This window comes from Centroberyx gerrardi, chromosome 15 (genome assembly GCF_048128805.1).
Source record: "Centroberyx gerrardi isolate f3 chromosome 15, fCenGer3.hap1.cur.20231027, whole genome shotgun sequence".
NCBI lineage: Eukaryota > Metazoa > Chordata > Actinopteri > Beryciformes > Berycidae > Centroberyx > Centroberyx gerrardi.
Window position 1 is genome coordinate 13,185,521 of NC_136011.1, and position 19,430 is coordinate 13,204,950.

At 38.8% G+C, this 19,430-nt stretch overlaps 1 protein-coding gene across 1 annotated transcript in view; it reads right to left on the reverse strand.

Annotated features, from left to right (window-relative positions):
* Positions 1-1,672: 1,672 nt before the first annotated feature.
* prim2 (DNA primase subunit 2) overlaps positions 1,673-19,430 on the reverse strand; it is a 40,424-nt gene continuing 22,666 nt past the window's right edge. The window contains exons 11-14 of the mRNA XM_071913523.2: positions 11,714-11,840; positions 11,396-11,478; positions 6,337-6,405; positions 1,673-2,696 (exon numbers count right to left, since the gene is read on the reverse strand). Of these exons, the coding sequence (XP_071769624.2) occupies positions 2,469-2,696; positions 6,337-6,405; positions 11,396-11,478; positions 11,714-11,840 (507 nt within the window). The 3' untranslated portion in view covers positions 1,673-2,468. The remainder of the gene's footprint in view (positions 2,697-6,336; positions 6,406-11,395; positions 11,479-11,713; positions 11,841-19,430) is intronic.

Here is a 19,430-nt window from a genome sequence, read left to right on the forward strand (position 1 = left end):
ACACTGTTGACTGCACCACATTTTTTATTAGTCGTGGAATTACTCTATTCTTCTGTATTATATTTCATCAGGATAAGGTAAAGTTCATGATAAGTCGCTCCAGAGTGACTGCTGTTCTGTGATGTCCTCTTGGTTGATGAGTGGTATTTTAAAACTTGAACACAGGCAAAGCTCAGCAGCCCAAGGTTCAAACCATGTACCAGTGACATCATGACGCTTCCCCTCTCAGTCCTGTCTCTCTATCAAATACAGCAAATCTGAAAAAGACAGTCATTCTGACAGATTACTTGGAAGAATCAATCAGGAATCTGAATCGAGTGCCACCTGTGTTAAAGCCACATGGCTTTGCTTGGATGGAAGACTTTTTACTCTCAAAAGTGAATTCTTTATTGAATATACTGTATGGCAGAACAGTGACACTAAAACATGAGTTTTAAGTACACTTTAGAATGCTTTGCTTGTAAACACCAGAATATAATGAACTGTATTTTAAATCGATTATAAAAACCTCCTGCATTTGAAAAATGGATGATTTAAAACATCAAAAGGAATAGAAAAGTTATATTCCAACACAGCAGCTCCCTGCCTTAACTTGCCGTAACTCACCAGAAGGAAGAGGCAATTTCATTATTTCTTGTATAATTTTGTATAGTAACATCCCTTAAGTCTATTTAACCAGCAGTGCAAGTCTTCCCTATATTATACCTGGCAGTTTGTCAATGCTTGTTTTTTTGCTTCATCAATCAAATTTTATATTTAAATGTGTATTATTACTTCTCTGTGTGGGTAATATACAAATGGCTTTGAGAATATGTTAGGTTTGCAACACTTACCATGAGCTGCAGATTGCACCACATTCATAATTCCTGGACAGCAGCTTCATTACAGCTACTCTGATGTCAGCTTTCATTGGGAGTTTATGAAACAAATGTTGCTCTTAGGTCCCGAATTGAATTTCTCACCCTTACAGATAACGCCCCATCCCCAAAACGCCTCTCGTCCATGTAATGAGTACGGCAAGAGAACAAATCATACAATGAAAGCAGTGGAGTTTATAATATGACTAATGATTGTAAATCCATTCTGAAGAGATGAACACTGTCCTAGTAAAGTGCCTGCGCACAGCCGGAGAAGAAAGTGCCAGCTTTGTCAAATGTAGTCATGCTCCACCAAATATTAAACATCAAGGGTCTCTTGCTGACAGTAGCCTGGCTGTGCACTGTTATCCAGTTGCCTTATTATATTGAATAAATCCTCTCCCTGTCAAGCACCATGCCTGGATTCTAAAAACTAATTTAATTCCAGCTATGTGTCCCGGTGAAGGCTCTGAGCATGCCATGTGTTTATGCTCCACCATTAAACGTGTGAAACAGTGATGAACTGTGGTTTCAACGTGTCAAAAAAAAAAGTCCTGAAACTAGGAAGCCTGCAGAGTAAACCTCTGTAAATGACATGCAAAACTAAACCTTCCCAGAGATGGAAGTCTGCACTCAATCAGTCCATCAGTCCCCATTAGTTTCATTTGGCCTCATGGCAAATGTATTTCTATCCATAATGCAGAGCTGACTCTTCTGGATCTAAAGTTATCAAACTTTTAAAATGCATGGCAAAAGTAAAGATAAGGGCACAAAACCAAGACTCCAAGAGAACCAAGATTAGAGGAATAAAGTGTATTGCCAATGCCACACACAACCCAAAATACTAATTCTCAATATTACAAAAGGTACTTGAGTTATGGCCAACCGGCATTTTTCGCAAATTACTGGGCAGACAGGACTCAGAGAGAAGGGAATATAAACTATCTCCTGACCATGTACACTTTGAATAAATTGCATTTTACACCATAAGGCAATATTCCAAGGAAGTATAATAACTGTGGAAGTTGTTTACTTTCATCCATCCTCCTGCCACCAATCATCCATCCTCCTGCCAGCAAATACAATGACATTGTTTCTGAGACAGCTGGGAAATTTTCTAGTCATGACCCAAAAACCAAATCCTTGCCAGTACACTGTACACAGACTGGATATAAGCCATCTCTGTTTAAACCAGGATGAGCAGGGGGAAAACAAACTGAGGACTACTGTTTACACACAGGGTAGAAAGCAAAATGAATAAAAATGTGTCACTGTCGGTTTTAACAAGCAGCCTTAGTAGAATAGAAAAAAGAACATTGCTCTTATGTTGAGGTTGGAATAATATCCCATGAAGCTTAACTCTAGGTCTGCTATGGAATAGAATTTAACAAATCACTTTAAGAGATTATTGATATGAAATTTTAATACTTAACATGTTGGTTACAAGACCTTTTTTCCTGAAAAGGCGAAAACATTCCACATATTAAAGATTCAACTCAGGATATGCAAACCCCCGACCCCTTAGCCCCTAAAACAAAAAATTCAAAACACTGTATGGACTTTATGGGTGACGGCTGAGCATTTCTCCATGTTCCAAAAAGCAAAACAACATCAGGCATCTTGGAAGAAAGAGTCCAGTTCCTCCGTCATCTCTGCCAGATCCCGGGAGGGGTTTGCTGACGTCTCGCGGGCTGCACTGGATCCTCTGGTGGCTGAATTCTCCTGTGCCCTCTGTGGGGTTTCCGTCTCACGCTTCATCTCCCTGCCTCCGCCCAGAAGTTTCTGGCTCTCTATGAAGTACTGGTTTGGGTGATTGAGTGAGAATCCAGCGTCCTCAATCTGTTTATAAAACACAACCAAAACACGGGGAGAGGAAGGTCATGAGGAAATAGGAACAGCAGTTTCAATTGCTGAAGACATGACAGGGTCAGTGAAGGGACAGACTGCTGGGACAGGACGTCTAGTGTTTTTTTTTGTTGTTTTTTTTTTACAAATAATAGACTCTTCAATAATTCTGAAGAAATACATCCACCACTGAAGACTGTTCAAGTCCGCTGACTGCTGAGAAGTGAGTATCACTGCTCAATACAGATGAAAGTCCGCTGCCGGTTCACAGCTGTGCAAATGGGAATGTATAGTGCTCATTGTGTCTCTAATGTGTGTGCCTGCCAGCCAATATAATGTAGCAATTTCAAGATAGAGCCACGAAACAAAAGCCATAATACTCACTCAGGCCATGGGAGGAAAATTAATCCATGACCTTGATGAAGGAGGACATGGAAAATGGTGGAAACACAAGATGTTGCTGTCCACTAACTGCTCTGCAAGTATGAATTAGAACATTTTCCTCATGGAATGTGTAATAAAGTCGGAAACACATTCATTTTTATAACAAATTCATCACAGATTAGCAAGTGCCTCATAAGAAAATGCTGATTCGACGTTATGTCACCTTTCATAAAGGTATCATGTAACATCTGCGTCATTAGTGACAAAGATGTGGAGTGGTTTTCTAATTTGATGGACAAGAATGTCAAAATAAACCCCCCCCCCGATCAATACCCATCAAATCCACAGTAGTGAGGATAGCAAGCTTTCGTGGCTACATTAATGAGCTAGATTACCAGTTAACTGTTCCATTATTCTATTAGAGCACAGCAGAAAGATGAAATGTCCTTTAAAGAAATTAAATGTCAAAATCATTCATAACGAGTAAAAAGCTATGAATCAATATATGAAGTTCAAGGCCTTTCAGACTCTTAAATGCTCCTTCAATGATTTTTTTGCCTTTTTCATGATTGTCATTGATATTTTCCCCACCCCTAATATTGAAGATGTAAATGTTTTAAATTGGTTGGGGCAGATTTATACAGCAACAGAAAATCTTTACCACCGTGCCGCAGTCTTCAAGAGCTGAATTCAGATCAGTCGGTGAGAGGGAGAACACTTCCCTCCTCTGAACTGCACCTGAGCGCTATCAAACATCACGGTGTGCAGAAAATCATTCTCTACAAATTATATCTGTATCTGCTTTAAAAGGGAAGTAAGTAAGGTTTTTACTGCCTCGTAGCACAAAACGACTAATACATCTCCAGGGGGTTGAAAGGGCTGTTGATCAATACCAATGAATCAACGATTACTTCCCCAGGTGCTGAGATTTCTGTCTTTTAACACCAGCCTGTACTCTGACTCACTAGACATTACTGTGGAATCTCTGCTCTTATTAGCTAGCTTGCTCATCTCTATATTGTGTAAATGTGAGTTTATCGATTTTAATCCTCTTCTCGTATGCAAATTAATTCATTTGACAGATGACGGGAGAAAGTCTTGGTTCTTCATTGATGTTTACATGAACTGCTGCGATACAGGGATGTACTGTGATATAAAGCTACATTTTTTATGATCATAAAACACATACCCTGGCATTTTATAATAATAATTGAAGCAAACAATGTTTCTATGTATGTATTTAATATGCTATACGTTTGCTAATAGCTCAGTTTCTAACATTAACTAGCAAGCCAAGTAGCCTAACGTTATTGTATTCTCCATGTAAGAGATTAAGACAACTGAACAAATAGAGAGCCTGAGAGCCGAGATCACATTCACATCACTGTACAGAATCTGAACTTGTTTAATCCTATGTCATCTATACATTAAACATGCAAGATTCTTCTATATCTACATGCTAATAGACTTCAATGACATCAACTAGATAACCATATTCATGTTCCATGTGAAATACAACAGCAAAGCTCTTAAGCAGAGGTATCAACAGCATGCTAAATAATAACGTGTGTAAAATTCTGCTTTGAACCAATTAAGATCATGAAAGTGATTCCTATGTCACAGCTAAGATTTGTGACTGTAGTTACTGTAGCTAGTCATCCACCTTCTTAGAAAAAACTTTCCATCATGCAGTCACAATCTGTCAGTTCAGCATGTTGTCTTATACAGGCCTGACGTTTCAAGTTTACTTTTATGTTTAATGCAATAGAGTATCATTTGATGACCTGTGGGGTCACTGTATGTATAATGGTGTCTTTCTATGACGTAGTTGTATCTGAATGTATATTTGCATGTAAACCTCATGACACTGAGTTATGACAGCACATGCACTTTTAGTACTGTGCCCCTTTTGCTTTGTTCTTTTGCCTAAATACTGTGGAGTGACGCAAACATTTCTAAACTCTTAACTTCTTAGTGATGAAGGAAGACTGCATTTCGAAAAGTCACCATCGACAAGTGCTACAACATGCAAGGTAGAAACTCAGACCGTCAATAACTCATCTGACATCTAAACTATCACGACTGAAATATATTGCATTTTTTCAATTGGGAGTGACAGCAAACATTCTTGTTTATGGACACACCAATTGTTATCAGATTGAAATGTCAAGGATATTAACTCCATCGCTGGCAATATTTCCAGCAGACTGAAGATAAAGTGTTTACCTCCAACATTCACTTCACAGATGGCTTACTTTTCAGATTTCAAATTAAAGTGTTATGTGCCATACATCAAGGTGGTATGTGAGCACAAAACTGCACATTCTCATCCTCCCAGTCCTTTCAAAGTGAAGGGGAAGACCAGGGCATGCGTTAAAACTGCTAATCATCACTGGCATCTTCCTAGATTGTTACTTTATCACATAGGTGAAGGGAACAAGGAATATTCCGGACACTGCAACAACAAAACGGCAAACAAAATGGCTGAGACAAAAACATCTAGTCAAGAATCAAGAATCAAAATGAAGACAAAAAAATACATGGTGCTAAACTTAAAGGTGCAAGTGAAAACAAAAGACTAGAAAGCAGTCATTTCAACTGAAACACGTCTGCTATGAGCTAAAGCGTCTGCTCTCTAGTCTTTTCTTTTTTTTCAGTTGCACCTTTAAGTTTTGCACCACCAGGATAAATGTGATTTACTCCATGCACCTGCACCAATACTGGATCATCAGAGCACAACCAGCATCTCTCTCCTTTTTTGTACTTTATCACAGCAGAATATTTCACCATTATCACCTTGTGGGGCTTCCCACTTGAATGCAGAGGTGTATATGCGTATAGGTGTGTATGTGGTGTCTCAAACGGAACAGAATATTCAGCACACATTAGTCACATGCATGTGGAGTAATAAGGACATTTATACTGTGAGTTTAAGGCCTTTGTTTGCTTTTCTCTAAATGAGAATGATTGCTTTTTTCTCAAAGACAACCTTGAGTGTGGCTGGAAGGGACGGTGACTCGAGGGTCTAAAGTAAAAGACATTAAATTAAAAAAACATCCATAGGGGACAAAAGAGATCTAAATGCTATAATAAACCTATAAAAATTAAGTGGCTATGACAGCCAGCTAATGATGGATGTGATGACAGTTCTGGATCTCTCCAGAGCCTTCACGCATGAGTTGCAAGGCCATCCCTCGACTGACACAGGTGACCCCAATTATTCCCAGCTCCAAATGAAAGTTGTCCTTACATTGTGTGTCAACTCAAAGTACTTCTGGCACGCCAGCTGATAGTGCATTCCTTTGACCAACTCCAGGATCTGCGAGAAAAAGACAACAGCAGGATAGAAAGGGAGAAATACCAAAAATCAGGGTTAGCAACTTGGTAATATAATTTAAACATGACTTACACAGAAATTACTTTACAATGACCAATAACACTGACTGGCATCAAGCAGTTTCCAAAATTATGTTCTTATGATGTAGCATTTAGGATATAACCCCAGTGTTTTTCTGTTGCTAATTAATAGCATTGCATAAACATACTTAAGCATAAAATCTTAACTCATCACTTGGATACGTCTACACACATACATTCATATGTATATATAAATATATACAAATAGACACACACAGAGTATATACAATGCCTTCAGAAAGTATTGTGTCAACATTTTGTGGTGTTTCAGCCCAAAATTCAGAATGTTTCGTTTTTTCTGCCACGGATCTACACAAAATACCTCATAATGACAATGTGAAAATGGAATACAGCAATATCTCAATAAAAAAGTATCCGACCCCTGAGTCAATGCTTTGTAGAAGAACATTTGTTTTGAGTTTTCTTGGGAGACATCTGTATCAGCTTGGCACATCTAAAGTTCAGTCATCCCACAGATTTTTTAATAAGAATGGGCTTTGGGCAGAACTTTCTTTCAAGGACTTTCTTTCACATTCTGGTTCTGAAGCCATTCCAGTCTTGATGTGGCTGTATGCTTAGGGTCACTGTCCTGTTGGAAAATAAATTGTCAAGCTAGTTGAAGGTCCACAGCACTCTGAAGGAGGTTTTATTTGCCTGTATTTGGATCCTTCATTGTTCCCTCTATCCCTACAAGAGTCCTAGTCCCTGCCACCGAAAAAAATCCCCCCCACAGAATGATGCTGCCACCACCATGCTTCACAGTATGGTTGGTATGAGATGGGTGAGCTGTGTTTCCGCCAGACATTAAACTTTGCATTATGGCTGAAGAGTTCGATTTTATTTCATCCAACCACAGAATCTTTTGCCTCATGCTGTCAGTCTTTCATGTGCCGTTTTGCACATTTTGGCCACTCTGTCAAACAGCCCCGCTTTGTGAAGTGCTGCACTGACTGTTGTCCTTCCAGCAAGATCTCTCATCGGAACCTAGGAGCTCAAATTCTCAGGTCGCATTTTGCATTAGCTTTAAAGTGGGATTAAATATCAGCGCACCCCCTATTTGCAAAATTGACTCTAGAAGCTCCTGATGCAAAGAGATGAAACACACAGCACATCATATCATGTCCAGATATCCATAATTACATGTTTATACTATTACAGACTTTCCAGTCAATACACTTTTGAGCTTTTAGAAACAAACAGCTATTGTGGGAAAATGCTTTAGTTAACCTTGTGAAAGCAGCAGCAAAGTAAATCAATATGAATTTGATGATTGTTGAGCTGAATTAATGTCTCAGTGGGTCATGTCTGATGTCTGATGAAAGCAGTGTCAAGACAAGCTCTCTCAGGTTTACCAGGTTCCCAGGTTCCCACGCTCATGTGGACATCAGATTTAAGGACCATGCAGTGACTTTCAAGGCCTTGTTTGGTGAAATTCAAGGACTCAAAACTGGCATGTTTTTGGGGTAAGACATGGGATTGGTCAATTTTAGACTCATTTTTTACTTGTACTCTTATCTTGTCAAGACAAGAAATCATGGTGAAATCATTCATTTTATACCTGCTGCCAACAACACAAATATCCATTGCACGGTTTTTCTCAGGATGTAAAGTGTTGATCCTAGGATAGAGAGAGGTCCAGAGAGCTGAGGCATATTGCTGGATTTGGGTGCTTTTAATAATTAAAAAAAAAAAAAAATCAAATACTTTCAGGGCTATCTATTTATTTTCAAAAATGTAATCTAATTTTCTCAATTCCACAAACATTCTAGGACCTTTGAGGCCCGTGGGAACCCGGGGTTTATTCTCAGTAAGGGGTCAGTCACTTGTTGATGTCCGGCCTTTCGCCTGCAGCGTCATGGTTACTGCTGGACTGGGTGAGAGAAAGTTGACGTTATGCGTGTTAATCACTCCACACTGAGCTGTTTCACACCAACTCACTTTTAATTATCCTACATACTTGGCTGTCCTCGGGCTAATGGGATGACATGGTGCAATAGCTCATAGGCTAAGCGACGCATTGTGCCTTTGTAAAACACACACTCACTATAAAGGTTACATGGCATAGCTGCTAAGGGGATGGGGGGAGATGATTAATTTAATTTTATGACAGAAAAGCTCCCCTTGGGTTAGCTGTTCACCTAAATTAGGGATCTGTCCTCTACTTTCTCCCAGCCCTCAATGGCTTACTTACAGGCAAATCAATATTTAAAAACTATCTACACAAACACCTGGGCACGAAGATTCATGAAACCACACCAAGGATGACTGAGAGGCATCCAGTTCCTCAAAGTATGGCACACTATTTCCAAAACCCAAGAATACGTGCTTGGGTTTTGTGCACTGACAAGCGTGCACTGACTAGCGATGTGATGTACACACATGTTCTATGTTGAGAACGTTTATTGGAGAAATGTGAAATATAGTGATAACAGTGAGTCTAAAAATGCTGCCATTCATGTCAAAATTAATCATCTAACTTCATCCATTTCAAGGTTACAATTTTCCATTTAGTATACAATTTTAATTAAATGTTATTCTATTGAATGAATTCTTTCAAGGCTAACAAGCTCTTAAAGCCGGAAGAACCTGAATTTGTATTGTGTTGTGTTGTCTTGGTACCTTTTGGGATTTAATAATTTTAATAATTTAAAAAAGCAGCAGTACTCCTATATGGAGAAAAGTCTTGTCATGTAATTACATGATTTTTCCCCTTAACCCCATCTCAAGATTTCACTGGGCAGGGTTACTCCAGCACCGTCTGAAATGCCAAGAGAATTTCCTCAGCAGTTGGTCCTGCACATTGTGATTGGCTGAGAGACATCATTGTGATTGGCTGAGAGACATTCCAAAGAGTGCACATTCTCAGCCAAGGACACTTCAGCTACCTCTGTCAGTGTTTATATCCAGTCAATGGCCTTGCTGGTGTTTCACACCATGGTGAATGTGTAAAAGGATACTCAGAAGATAAAGGCTATTCAAACCCACTTTCCCAGGGCTTCAACTTTCTTAACATTTATTTCCCCCAAATTCTATTCTGTTACAGTCAATACCACCAGCTCATCCGAGCTACATGCAGCAAACCCATATTCATCTTGCCAAGTTCGTGTTAAAACTTGTCAGAGATAACTGTCTGCTACTGAAGCATTTACAATTCAGTTGTGGGTTACACAATAATATTCAATTAATAATCTGCCAACATTTTCATATAATTCAATGTCCTTTTTGCTACTCTCCATCACTGACTGACAACTGACACAACACAATAGTGATTTAGCCTATAACCAATTCATGAAAGCTTTAATAAAACCAGTTCTAACGACCCTGTGTCAGGCAGGTCTTTCCCATGAAGAATCTATGGGAAGTGATGCATTTTACGTTGCCTGCAGCAGTAACAACAGCTTGTTTGGAATAAACAGTAGAAGAACTCTGTCTGTTCAGCCATGATGGCTACCGCTGGTAACGCTAACTACAGAGAAAAGACTGGCAAGTACAGAAACTCAAACTTCATCAACAGAAAATCCAAGGAAAGAGATGTCACAGTATTGGTGACAGTTTGACTGTGAAGTGATCTCTGGGAAGTGAAGTACAAAAACATCACAGCAATGTCCACTTTTCACCAGAGATTTCGCCAAAAATGAAAAAAAAAAAAGGATCTTGAGGATTTTCAGGTTGGAAAAGATGATTGTGGAAATTTTATAGCAGTCCGGAAGAGCAGAATGTTGCAAAATATTGCATTTAAATTTTGGCTATTGGCTGAGGGAAATGTCACAATAAAAATCTTTGTTGTTATTAATACCTAACAAAAAAAGCCATACCACACACAACAGTACATTAAATTTGCTTCAGGTAATCTCAAAGCGGAGTCCATAATAAAAGAAAAGTTCTGCAAAAACTTTCCACTTAGGAAAACTCATCATGCAGAGATAGATGATGTGTGTGCAGGACCTGTTTTCTTTTCATAAGCTTCTAATCTTCTCAACCAAGTACCAGCAATGAAAGGCACAGATCGATAAACTGACCATAAATATTATTCATTAGACTACTTTTAACATAAAAAGTGACATTTTGCATTGGTCAATATATACACAAAAGGAAATAGCTGCACAGTGTCTCTGTCTCTCAGTAAATTTGTGTATTACCATAAGCTGTTTACATTTAAGTGGAGCAGTTTGTGTTTTGGTGAACATGTCAGGGAGAAACATAACTTCCACTTGTTATTACAATGCATGTACTCTACTTAGATGTAATTGTCTGTCAGACATCTTCACAACTACTTTGGGACATTATATTTCTAGATTAGGCCAGGGATATTAGGCTGTCTGCTTAAGCTGTCCATACAAGACTGAACATTGAACTTTACAGCCTTATTAAAAGTGAACCATGAATTATATTAATGATTGAAGGCTAGTAACACCAAGAGAATATAATCCTAAGACCTTACAACTCTTCATTAACTGGACTGCTGAACTCATTGTAACATGTTAACACACTGGAAAAAGCTTAAAGGTGCACATAAAATATAAGACATGGATCCTGAAGTTGCAAACTCACTGAGCATCGGCAACACTGGTTTGGAACAGTTGAAAATGGGGATTGGGATATGAGGGAAGTGTGGTTGGGGGGGGGGGGGGGGGGGGTCATGGCTGAAAAAGTCTGAGACCCACAACTGTCAGCCATTAAGGGAGTGATGAGTGGTACTGTTTGCCAAGGAATCGTCGTATTGGACATACATTTTATTGACCCGTTTACAGGATGCATTTTTGACCATCAGGGCAGAAGTGTAACATATAAAAAGCCCCCAGGAGACAGCAGTGCCAGTCAGAGCCAGGCATTGACTCTCTCGCTGGAGGCCTGACAGACCATTTGAGAAGCATAGACAGGACCGGACCCACCTGATTGATCCCACTGGGAGAGACCTTATAAAACTGAAGCTTCTGCTTCAGCAGCTCTGGGTCATTGTGTCGGAATGGACATCCTGCAAAATAAATGAATAAAACAAGACAGCATATTAGTCGTAGCACCGATGGGAGGACACAAAACATGCATATTATACATATATACATACAACATATGCAGGGATTTTTTTGATGACAAGGTCTAGTCACTTGTGTCACGGCTTCCAACTGAGCACATCAACTAAAAAGACTCATGATGAGAGTAGAGTGGCTCATCACATCTGTAACAGCTACTTCTCACAGCCTTTAACTCACCATGATGGTCGCCTTGGCTGGGTGGGTTTGACAAAATCACCTTCATGCAACTGTAGGGGGTGTAGTCTGCTCGCCTGCCTTCTTTCCCGAACATGTGGCGGATGCTGTAGGCATATGCTTTGTCAAACTAGAGAGAGAGTGAGAGAAGGCATTAGTGAGGATGAGAGTGTAAGAGAGACAAGGTTGGGGTGAAAACAGACATTGTCATACATCATGTCAGCTTTGACAGGGTGTTTTCCTCAATGAAATATTGAGCTATTAAAGGGAACCTGCTGTAGAGGTGTCGCCACACTCAAGACAGCTGAGACTGAATTATGGATATTATGGCCCTCTTTCCCTCTCATTGCTTTTGCCCCTTGTCCTGCACAATACTTTGATATATTATGAATAGTATGATCTTCCATTCCTTTATAGGAATTAATGCATTCCTTGAAATTTGTCATAAAAAATATGAAAAAAATGTGAAATCCCAATACGATGTACACACTACAGCATATTATAAAATGAGTAAACGCACTGACCAGTGTGTCCTTTAAGAATAAACTAATCTTGAAAGTTGATCTGCACGTCTAGGATCTATACAAAGTATTCTATTCAAAACTGAATAAAATGCAAAAATGTGTGATGTTACAATTTAAAAATAGGAATTATATCATTTGTTTTTATTTATTCAGCCTCTCGTTTAAAATTGGATAAATTCCCTCTTAAAAACTAAAAAAATCTTTAGAATCCTAAGCTACCTCAACCTACGTTGTTAGGCTGTAGACATTAGTTTGGGACACCATTTTGCTTTGCAAGTTGGTCCAATTCAAAGTTTCTCATTGGGCGTTTGGGTGCATGGTGGACCCTACTTCAGAGTACATATTGTTAATATGTGTTGCTCTGTCATGGAAGGCTTTCGAGAACAGTCCCTGACGATTCAAAAAACTTTTACAATTACCCTCCAGTCGCTATATGAGGAAATACAGATTTTGCCCTGTCAGTAAGATTCTTCTGTCCAACTTCGCCAATGATTTCCAGAGAAAAACCACACAGAAGGAACTAATTTTCAAGTGCACCATTTGTATTTTCATATCTAGAGGCAGAGGGTGATACTTTTTTCCTGAAGCAATGAAATCATATTTTACTTGAAGTGCTTACTTGAAATTTTTCAAATTGGTTGTGAGCACACTACTTCAAGCCCACTGCTCATCATCTTCTGTCCTGTACATTCTGTGATGTACATTTAAAAAAAAAAAAAAATATTCTTAGTTTGCATTTGATGGGGGTCACCCTCTACAATCTTCACAGTGAACTCCATTTATATGCACTTCTGTGCAACCGTTAAAAAAGGTTAATTACAGTTTCCCTGCCTAAAATGTTAACATAAGAACTGTGTGCTTCGACAGAGGCAGAATACAATCACCATGACTGTACCCATCATAATCCACTAAAGTTGCAGTAAAACCCCTGAACTTGATAATGTGACAAGCTGCAGTGGCAATATAAGAATCCATAAAATGTTCTTTAAGTACAATCAATCAAATATTAATTACGTAGAGCTTCTACATGATTTAAGAGGCTATTTCCAGATTTAAGACCCTTTCACTCTATTAAAACGATTTTAGGAACTCCACTGGCACCAATGTATGTTTAATGTGTATTATGCTGTAATAATTAGGAGATTATAAGATCCTGTAATGTCATCTAAAAAAGTGACACAATGACTTCGGGAAGATAATATGACATTAAACCTTGCCTTTGTCCAGGCAAAGCCAAGGTTGCTCAACTTCTTGCCAAATAAGGCAATGAAAGAAATCATAGTTTTCACTTTAAAAATTCATTGTAGACCTATCTCTTACTTGTACCCTAGCATTAACTTCAATCAAGGCCTCACACCTAAACCTTAAACGGAGATATGTGTGATCACAGACTTGTGTTGAGCAGTTTTAAGCTGCCATTTTCTGAAGTGCGCAAAAAGTAAAGGACATTTTTTTTTTTCTCAATGCAATAAGGAATGTGAAATCATGAAAATTCTAAAAGAACATCTTATGTTCCAGAACAGTAGAATCAAAAATTGCAAACATGAAAAAAAATAAATAAATAAAAAATAAGGCAGGTGTAGGTGCATTTAGTGTCTATATGAAGTGTGTTTTCTTCTGCTTGCCTGTCTCTGTCCAAATAATGTAAAACCTTCAATAAAAAAAGAGAATAAAAATAAATAAATTAATAAATAAATAAAAAATAAAAAGTTAGAATCCAGAAAACCAAGACTAATCTGTGATGTCATTAAGCCACAATTTGGAGAGCTGCTCCATTGACAATCTTTAGAAGGTTAACTTTGTAGACTTAGAAAAGTTTTTCCAAATAGTTTCAGCAGTTCTAAAAAGAGAAAATGTACCCATATCTCGGTCCAAGGTACTGTCCCTCGAGTTGACGGGTAAGAGGAAACAACGACCCAAACAATTCATGCCAATCTTTAAATTCTGTTGTGGGAGCATGAGGATTTAAGGGATTTCTAAATATCATAAGATCCCAAGTCTATGTAAGTAAAACACATCCAATAAATCAATAATTATCTTGAAATAACTGTTAATAACACATTCTGAATGTGTGAATACAAGATTAGTAACAGTTTAAAGACACTGCCAAAAGCCAATGAAGCCAAGTTTACAGTGAGATGACACGGAGCAGCCCGAGTCGGACTGTTGGCCTTCATTGTCATTTTGATTGGTGTCAATGTTGGATCATACGAGTTCCTGAGATTAGAGGGTTTGGTGTTAGTGACATTTCAGGAGTCAGCAGGAAAATTTCAGTTATATCATTCAGTGTGTGATAGCCTGTCCGTTTCTAATCACCTAATCTGAGCATATTTATCATAGACAAAAAATCTGTGAAATCCACGGTTATGTGTGTGCTTTAATGCGCTTTCAAAATCTGTTCAAATTTTTTGTTTTCTAGCGTCCCCAGCATGAATCTCACTCCCTCCTTGCCAGCTTCTCCACACATGCATGTACCAACACACACTCCAACTCCCACTCAGAACCACATTCACTTCCCTTTTGATTTATTCATTTTTTCCTACATTAGGGCCATTTTAATTTATTTTTATTTGCCTTGTCATTTGATGGTTCTTATTTTATTATTTTCACAGCCAAAAGAGAATTTCCCTACAGGTATCAATAAAGTATTACACCATAATTATTTAGATTCTGTTATGCAGTGCAGTTTGGTATTAGCTTGTCATCTCAATTTTTTTTAAAAACTCCAATGTTTTTTTTAAACTCACCTGCACATATTGATTGCAACTCTTCTTTCTATGTTATATTTTAATCAATGTGTTTTGTATCACTCTGCTTTTATAATTTACCATTTGTGCATATACACTTCAACCTAGACTTAGGACCTGACCTCCAAATTGAGGGGATTCAGAGAATCTGAGTAGAGACTCTAAACACAAGCAGTAAAGATGCAGTAAAGTAGCAGAGACACAGCTCTTCTAATGCACATCTTGGCTCATGGGACTACATCACCGTAGCATCCCCCCCTCACTCTAGGACACTTTTACAGAAACCTACGGCAATAGAGACAGAGAAATAGGACACAATCAAAGGGATTACGTGTGCTAGGGTGTGTGTGTGTGTGTGTGTGTGTGTGTAAACTTGGCATGGCTTCTTAGGCACAGTCCATAGTGACTGATGTGGCTCTAGCCCCAATCCCTCTTATGTGTAATACCATTAAAATACTTTCCATTTTAATCAGCACTACAGGCCTTTTCAAACTCTGAAACAATAAAAGGTGAGGGACTATAAAATACAGCATGTGCCTAAGAGACTACTTTAATTGCACAGTAAAGAAACTGACCAGCATGTTCATGTGGGTTTTAACCAAGAACTAGATGGAGACAGTGTGAGCTGCAAAGTCCCTAGAATACTTACAAAAATAAATAAATAAATCTTGTAGTTCCACCACAGATGAATTGAAGTTGGGGGAATTAGCTGGCACACATTCACATTCAAGGCAGGCAAAGCCAAATTCATCAAAAATGTTGCATGAAGTCTTGGGTTGAAATACAGAGAGAAAAACAGTGTGCTAGCATAGATAATCATCCAAATGCACCGAATTAAAACACAATACAAGCATTAGCTACATATAATATACATATATAAATTATAACATTTATAATTGGTCTCCAAGTATTCTTGAAGAGAAAAATAAAGCCTTAAACTTATAATGGGGTGACTGCACTGGGAAGGTTGTTATGCTAGCCACTCTACTACACACAAATGCATTTGCCTAGTATACATTCCTTTAATTAGTTTAGGTGCCATTTAGCTTATTTAAAAGCTATATACTGTACATCAATGTAAACACAAACTGACTATTCATGAAGGGTTTATACTCTTCAGTATTGTTTCTCTTTGCTAAGAAAGGATTGTGGGAAGACAGGCTTTGCCAGAGCAGACTGTCACATTGTGTAGTGTTGCCATACAGAATTTCAGGGGTTTTCCAGCATAGAGAATTCCACGGTGGCCGTCTGGCTCATTTTCCATGCTGTTTTGATAAATATAAGCACAGCATCAGGCAAAAATGTGTATATATTCATTACAATGGCTGCATTGCACACTTTAAACTCTATTAGTGTTGCATTTCTTAGGTGCTCGGGAGGAGCACCTCTATAAAGAGCCGTGCTCTGTGTGCATTTGTATCGCTTTTTGCCATGCGCAGTGCTTAGGGGAATGACGGTATGCACTGTTTAGGTGGCACAGAATAGAACCCACGAGCCCTGCATAAGGGAAATAGTGTGCACTCGTACACCAGGCAGTACGGTAGAAGTCAAAAAAGCATAAACCAACCCAAGGCTGGTGCGCTGTACATCCCTGCTTTAAGGATTTCCAGCTATGAATAGCTTATAAAATAAAGTAGCAATGGTGGCTTGCACTGTACTTCTAATATGTTCTCACTGCTAAACAGATTGCTTCAAACCTTCTCTAAATGAACCTGCTGGTGTTCTACAATCTAAACAGCAAATAAAGAATAATCCAGACAATTCATATAAAACTGAATTATCTTCAGTACAAATTGGTGGGTTTAATGGCGCAGTCATTTAGGATAATCTTATGGCTATCCATTCACTGACTGCATGCATAATACTGCTTTAAGTACCAGAAGTAAATCCAATGTGGTACTCTGGTGTCTTCACAGTGAGACACTGCTATGCACCATCTCCCCAAAATCCTCATTTCCATTGCTAGTCCATAGATAAACTAAGCCTTGGCGGGTATAAGGCTTGCTAGCCGACAATGATATTCAAGTAAAACGATTAGGCCGTGTTGCCAAATGAGTTAAGAATCAGACTGGCTTTTCTTTCACATTGGCATACAAGACAGTTGAAGTTATTTCTTGCTAGCACTGACAACATTTTGAATGGTTGCTACCATAATGTTTATTAGCATAGCAGATCTTATCTTGTGAGAAAAATATGTCCATGACAAAGGTGTCATCTAACTGTAGGCTAATAATTTAAGCTTTCAGTTTTGTGGAGACCAGCAGTGCCCTATGCTAATCAGAGCAGTAGTGTTTTCTAGATTTTCTCCTCTGGTCGGTGCCACATTTTAATTCTGAATGAATGCACTTCATCCCACAGAAGACAAATGTAACATTTAGATAATAAAAATGTATAATTGTGTTTGTTGCTCTACCTGTACAACCTGCACAAAGAATATTTGTATCATAATGTATCAGTGCCCACCACTAGCCAAATGTAAACGCATAAAAAGATGTTGGTACAGAATTACTAATACACTGCCAGTCATAGGCATTATCACAAACAATTTTGCAGGCGAGTCTAATGAGTTTCACCGCAATGCACCTTGCATTTCACACGGTCAATCAAAGTGAATGTTGTACTGTCATACTGTTTAAAAAGACCAGAGACCAGAGAGAGGGGCCAGGGATCAGAGGATCCCTATCCCCTAAAGCCACAGAGGCGGCACTACATAATTTGTTTGCTCATCCATGTGTCACACGCAATCTCTCAGACACCACTGATCCGATTTTGACAAAACTTGGGGAAATTATGCAAAATTACATGATTGGCCTAAGGCAAAAAAGTTGCAGGATGCAGCCAAACGGTCGCACTCTGGAGCCCTGGTGGACATCATGTTACAAGAGCTGCAAGGTAGCAAAGGGGCTGACATGATTTATTTTCACCAAATTAGGAACAAGCTGAATCAATAGTGTAATTTAAACAAATTTATCACAATCCACAATGACTAATCAATGTTTTGGATCTATGTATGCTCTCGCTGAATACTCGGTGTGATTTTCTCTGTATGATAAAGATGAAATTCTGCATTTCTCAAAAAATCCAAAGCAAAGCCAGTTGGGCAACCTGTGTACTGACAACAGTATTGTGGTGGAAGAGAGTGCATTTCTCTGTGCTTTCCAACTTTCACTTCAGAATACAACAGGAAAGCAGTCTGTTTTCCAAGGTTAGATATAATGTTTGTCAGGTTGTTGGGATGGAGGCACTGCTCTGCGTGAAACCTATCAACAATGCTGAATATACACTGAAACCTGAGTTTCTCTTATTATGACTTCCTGAAGGCAAATTGTTGTTAGTATGAGTTGTAATTCTACAATCATAAACAAACTCACTGAATTAAAATCAACTTTCACTTGGATTTGCAGAAGAGCTTGCTAAAATATTTCATAAAAAAGCACGGCAAAGCTAGAAGATTCAGGATTTATTCTAATACAGGGAAGCAAGGGTGATGCTAGGGGCGACCCACAAAATTGTGATGATGGATGCACTACAGTGGCCTCCAAAACTGAAAAAAAAAATGTGGTTTGTTCTAGATGGTGTAACGTGAATTTCATGTTCTAACAAGTTGCTGAAAATACCTGTGATAAAAATTACAAAATTAAAATAACAGCTAATAGCAAGTTTCAGCTCAATAATGTCTTTATCCCCAATGTTGGAAAAAATCGTAGAGGAAACACTATAGGCCATACATATAACAAATCACTGCTGAACGCATTGGTGCCAGTTGGTGGAAAATTAATTAACCCGAAGTTAACATCAGTAGAACAAGCAGTTCAAAAGCAGGCCTACCCCAAGGCAATACAACACACTCAAATGTGGTACAAATAGACACTCATCCAAATGAATAGGCTAACTTCCGTAGAAAGAAAAATGGATAGATCAAGTTGATTTCATCAATTTTCTCTCTCCCCCTAGTCTAATATTACATTGCCTCTTCCTCCAGGCCTCCCTTTTGGCATCGCTGCCTCCCATCTTTTTCTCTGTGCCTGTCGCATACTAATGAGCAGGCTTTGTGCAGCCTGCCGCAAAGTGCAGTCCCTGACAAAACACATACATCACTGTGAGAGCTGCGATCTGGTCAGCACCATTCTGCTGCTGTGTCTGCTATGGAACAAGAGCTGGGCTTTGTAGTGTTGCCCATCCCAGTTACATCTGGGAGGTTATACAATGGGAACCCAGCCACCATAGAAATGGGACACTGAAGAGTGCGGTTACATGACTCGAGTGTACAGTAGTTGTCATGAGGCTCTTACTCAGGGCCAATAAGAGATACTCGAACAGGAGAGACAGAAGGCTGGATAGATGGACCCTGTCTTATTACTCTGTGAATGTGCCTTAGTAGAGTCAGTCAATGAAAAAGCTGATTTTTCAATTACTGTGTTTCAAAGTAACCCAAAAAATGATGGAAGA